At 33.2% G+C, this 5733-nt stretch overlaps 1 protein-coding gene across 2 annotated transcripts; it reads right to left on the bottom strand.

The window, feature by feature from the left end:
• Positions 1 to 2956: 2956 nt before the first annotated feature.
• Positions 2957 to 5261, bottom strand: LOC120071306. Of its 2 annotated transcripts, XM_039023501.1 has the most exons (2): positions 4963 to 5261; positions 2957 to 4534 (listed from the first exon to the last, which is right to left on the bottom strand). In XM_039023501.1, the coding sequence occupies exon 2, from the start codon at positions 4464 to 4466 to the stop codon at positions 3363 to 3365; it is 1104 nt and encodes a 367-aa protein (XP_038879429.1). In that variant the 5' UTR covers positions 4467 to 4534; positions 4963 to 5261; the 3' UTR covers positions 2957 to 3362. The 2 variants fall into 2 exon arrangements, with proteins under 2 accessions (XP_038879429.1, XP_038879428.1); XM_039023500.1 differs by having other exon boundaries at positions 2957 to 5260.
• Positions 5262 to 5733: the final 472 nt, after the last annotated feature.

The raw sequence follows: 5733 nt of genomic DNA on the forward strand, positions 1-5733 counted from the left end.
CCATCCTAGGGGATACAAACAAAGGTGTCTCGAGGCCGAGCATAGATCTCACTGTGTGAACTATTTAGGGAGAAACATAAGAAGGAAATTGAAGTATAATATACATCATTGTCCTCCCACTAAATGTTTTACAAATAAGAGTTCATAACTTAGGTAAATAATAGCTAATAATTTTATTAAGTGTAACTTTGCCCAAAGTAACATTTACGTTGGATAGTTCAACAACGTTGGTTTATATTCATTAAACACTTTAATAAACATGAATCACTTATTGCATGCTTGTAACAAATCTATCTAATTCACCTTCCAAGTCAGTTCTCAGGTAGGGGTGTTTCATTTCTGTCAGCTAAATACCCTAACCTAAACAGAACTGTCCTTGGACAGATGTCTCTTATAGATACATTTGTTACAAATTTAATCTTTTATTCAAGGACTCAATTTAATTCTATTAAACTAAAATAAAAAATTAAACTTATTTCTATTCGAATGAAAATTATTAAACATAGGTCTAAATATGAAAACTATTTTTAAACTATTTTTTTAAAAAAAAAGAATTAAACTTATGTTAATCTGCAATTCCTTTTTCATCACATTACATACATATAATACTATTAAAGTAATGAAATATATATCCTATGGTAGATTATTCTATATTACATAGATTATGACATCCCCATGTTGGATGGTTACATGAATCCTCCATATTTGAATATTTATGCAAGACAACCATTATTAGTAATGGTTTTTAAAGTTTATCTCATTCCAAATTTTAGCACTTCACTTGATAAATTTCATAAAATATTGTCATAGCTTTGTTGTCCATTAACTTTCAAGTTTATCGCATTCCAAATTTTAGCACTTCAATTGATAAATTTCACAAAATATTGTCATAGCTTTGAACTATAGGATTTCAAAGCATGTATAATTTTTGCTAGATTTCTGCTAACAAACCTAAAAAAGGTTACCTTTTCAAACTTCATGAACCAAAAAAAGAAAAACCAATATCTCAGTTCAAAATAGAATTTAAACCTTTAAATTATAAATTGGTCTTTCATGGGCTGCATAGAAAACGCTCATATAAAATCTCAAAAGTCAGTCTCATTCCATGATTCTCTCTGTAGTTAACAGTTAGTATCAAGGTTATAAATGCTGAATATCAACAAAAATATTAACATTTCAATTTTAAGATTTCAATTTTATATAAATGTAGATAGAAATATCAACAAAATGTCGATGCGAGGAATATATCTAGAAAATTAAAACAATATTTAAATTAAAAGATAAATAATTAACACTTTTTAAATAAGTTAACATCTCTATTATTTATATGATATTTACATTTGTTTCATGTCGTCACTTATTTTTTACGTTTCATAATTTTTCTACAATACAATGGATATGTCGATTTACCCTCTTGTGGATATTGAACCCTGAAAATGCAGAAATGTCGATAGAAATGTCGACATGATAACGAAAAGTTATACCATGGTTAGGACCAAGGGATAAAACGAGGCTTCTTGCCTTTGAATTCATAATTTTTAATTTTCATGGACATCATCTCTTGTTCTCCAGTCAACCATTTTGAACCATCCATTATTTTATACAATCCAAACACAAATGACATAAATTCAAACTCCTCAACCCTATATTCAATAACCATCAGCTTATTAAAACCCTGAGTCAAACAAAAAATAAACATTTTGAATTTTAAGAGATAAATTCAAACATACTCCAAATGGAAGGACTCTAATTCTAAAAAAAAAAATGAAAGTGATACATATCAAATTCAAAGAATTGGTAGAGACAAACAAGCCATGGGCCACTTGATGACACTAAGGTTGGTGGAAGAGGAAAAAGAAGCCACTAACAAACCAAAGAAACATAACACACAAGGTAAAAACAACCCACAATCAAGTTCACTTTTTTCATAAAGGCATTGGGAAGGGTATGTTAGAAATTTCAATGTGAAAGTGGATGATGTGAGTGTGACTTAATTCCAAACAGTATATAGCTAATAACTACTTTGGATTCCTTTCTCTAATCCAACATTACAAACAATTAGTCCCCTGTTTCCATTGCATTTCAAAACATGAGAGCACTTTGTGTTGACAAAACTTGACCTCTACCTGCCCCACAACTCCATTTCAATGCAAAAATTTCAACATTCTTATTCATACCTTTCCTTAACCCTTCTTCTTTTGTCTTCCCTTTTCTAATAAGGGATTGTGTCACAATGTATTGATAAAGTTATCTTTGGCTTCTAAATGGCACAAAACCCAGTCAAGTTGACTATATAGAGCGATATGAAGTTGCGAAACAAAGAAAGTGAGAAAACGACGGAAAAAATGAAAGTCTACACAAGATTTACTTGGTTCACTAACAAGGACATATCAGTTTATTATTAGAGAGAAATATCAGATACCATAGGTTGCAGAGGTTCCAATGGGGTTAGATAGTTTATCTATGGTACCTCTCTAAATTCTAGGTCCATGATCATAAATCACATAAAATACGAATACAGTTTAGGTTTAAGGGATTCCAACATAAAGTATTGACCCTAGGCCCTCTCTAAACTCTAGTGAGACCCCGTGTTTGTTCATTCGAAGCACTAGATAATAGATTCAAGACATTCCAACATAAAGTATTGATCTAAGAAAAACTTGGTCATATATGAAAATAACAAAGTTAAGGGTAATAACGATTACGTTTATAAAATAAAATTTGAAAAGTGACTTTATAACTTTAGACCTTGGGTAAGAATTGAAAATGATTTATAAAATGAAAATCATAGAAAGAAAAAGAATAGTTAATAAGCTTATTTGCATATGACATTATGTATATCCACAAAAAAACGTATCACAAATGGTTAACATGCTCAACTTCATAGTAAAAGGTTTAACTACCATTTTTTGTGATATGGATGAACTCTACTATAATTGATCAATTTACAGTCAGGTAAAAGAAAAGTTGTTGAATTAACATATAAGTGATTTCTATTCTTAAACAGTGGAATTATATGACTAATGAGTACAAAGAGTATTGTTATTTAACATATAAGCAAACTCTGTGTTAGTACAGCTTGCTTGGATACAATCAATCTCTATACATTGCATGAAAAAACAAACTCTAAACAATAGACAAAGAATGTCATGTTGCCATGACTATGACAGATGATTTAGTATAGATATTATATTAGGAACAACTCTTTAAGAAGAGTTGCAAGCTAAGAAGAACAAAAAATAGTATTAAAGATTAGTCATAAATACCATTTGATTATGAAGCCAGGGAAGTTTGAATAGCTCCTGATAAGTTATGAGTTCCATACCTTGCTAGAAGTGTCAAATTTGCACGACCTATGATTATCAGAAGAATGCCCTGCTACCGTAGAAAACCCGAGATCCGTCCTTTTTATTTTGGTCGATTTCGGGTTTGGGATCATGGCTTTGAATCACAACACCTCGGTGTTCAAGCTCAGGCTTATCGAGATCCATCGGAAGTTTCATCTTTGCCAAAGACTCTGTAAACTGCTGCATACTCTTCATATACATGTCAACAATTTGCTGCTGCATTGCAGATTGCTCGGCATCAAGATTAATGTTCCCTAAAGGAGCTGAAAAGAGCTGACCAAATTTCACAGAAGGAATACTTCCTTCCTTTTTTATGCTAATCTTATCTTCCTTCTTTGTAAATTTTGATTCCTTATCCTCCACAGCTCGGCCACTCTTCCGTGAAGTTGGAGTATCTGGACAACGACCAGAGACTTGATTTTTGGCTTCAGTAGTAGTGACTGAAGCATTAACAGAATTCAACGACTCACCTGAGAAACGGGTTTTCTTTTCAGCAGAATCAACAGAGTTTCTATCATCACTTAAACTCGTCGTTGTGGAGCTTAAAAAGCTGGAGTTTCGAATGCTGCTGTCATTTGGGGAAACTGATCCCGGTTGGTGTTCTTCAGTTGAATTAGCAGTCATTTCAAAGTCATAGGGCGGTTGAGGAGGCGACGCACCGAGACGGAGAAACGTGGCAATTCCAGGCCTCGAACAGGAATCATTTCTGGCCAGAGCAAAGTACTCAGATACCATTTGTTGATTCTCCATCACCACATTAACATCAGGGAATTCAATCCTAGAATACTCAGCTGAATCCAACATCACTTCTGATATTTTCCTGTCCAACAACACAACTTCTGAAGAAATAGATGAACTAACCGGCAGATCGGATACCGAATTCAATGCATCAGCACGCAACGATTTATCTAACGACAGACTTAACTGGACCGTTCCAGCCGGGGAATGGAAGAGATCTGTAGAAGAGAGGCTATAATTCTCTGTCACTTTCCCTTTACCAATAACTTGTGATAGTGGGACCAAAGCAAATCCCAAAAGCTGATCTTCCAAATAGTTTCTAGCCCTACTAAGCATCCAAATCTCACATTTGAGAACAGAATCAAGCTGAGTAATTTTCATCCTCAAATTTTCATTGAAATCAGGATTCTTCCCACCTCCATGAATGACTCTAGTGGACAAGGTTTGGTCTGGATTATAAGTGAGAGAAAACTTTGCATAAACATCCTGGTTTTCATAGATGCATATATTGTGAATGTTTCTAGCATGATGAACAAAAATTTCAAGAACCCCAGAAGATTCAGAATCACCCATGTTGCTTGAATTCATATCATACCCAAACACGGAAATCTCATCAAAGGAATCCATCAGAAAATCACTTCCTCGGCAATTCAAATTCACCAACACCACCCCTTTTCTTAAAAAAAAAAAACTAAAAAAATCTCCTCCACTCTAATCAATAAAACAAAAGATCAATCACAAACGAACCCATCACAAGACAAACCAATCAAAACTCAACAATCTGAAGAAAACAAACAGAACCCATTTGAATTCCCAACAAAAAATTCTCGAAAACCCAAGAAAGGAATCACAAAAACAGAGAGAAAGAGGAACTTACATAGAGAGAAAAATGAAAAGCAATGATGATAATGATTGGGGGTTGTTGCTTTGAACAACTTTTGATTGGTTTATGGTGAAAGGAAGGAGGGGGTGGGTGAGCGATAGAGATTTTTAAGGGGACTTTTGGTTTTGGGTTTTGTTTTTGGCTTTTGGGGGTTTTGGGGTTTACTTTTGCTTGACATTGCAGCTTCCACTTCCCGCGATAATTGGTTCCACTGAGGAAATTGGAGGCCCCCAGTCGGTCCCAACTCCATTCTCCCAAAAATCTTCACAACCATCGCCATTGCGCGGGCGAACCAAAATCCCATAAGGCCATAACTTACTCAAGAGAAAAACTTAAAAAATTATTTTCAAATATACTTTTTTAAAAGATGATTTTAATTAATTTATCTTTTATGGATAGGTAAAGGAACATGAACTAATCGTAACTTAGACTTCAACTAATCATTGTTCATTACAAAATATAACTCTCTACTTCACTCTTACATTTCTTGTAGCCATTCTTGAAAAATTATGCTTCATAATCGTAGCATAAAATTTCCATTGGTATCTATACAAGGAGTGAGTTAAAAATGTGATAAAAAGATATTTTTGGTCCCTGAACTTTCGTGAAAGTAATAAATTAGTCCTTGAAGTTTAGTTGGTAACGAGATAATTTCAAATGTGTAACAATTTTCTCCACAAACTTTAATAAGTAACACTTTAGTTCTTATACTTTGAAATTTCTAATGATTTAGTCCCTATAATGAATTTTTTTTTATCAAAATTA

The sequence above is a fragment of the Benincasa hispida genome, chromosome 2, assembly GCF_009727055.1.
Source record: "Benincasa hispida cultivar B227 chromosome 2, ASM972705v1, whole genome shotgun sequence".
NCBI classification, from domain to species: Eukaryota; Viridiplantae; Streptophyta; class Magnoliopsida; order Cucurbitales; family Cucurbitaceae; genus Benincasa; species Benincasa hispida.

Bases quoted from the DNA above. Each gene is read 5' to 3' on its own strand.
- LOC120071306 (XM_039023500.1), bottom strand. From the start codon at position 4,712: ATGGATTCCTTTGATGAGATTTCCGTGTTTGGGTATGATATGAATTCA.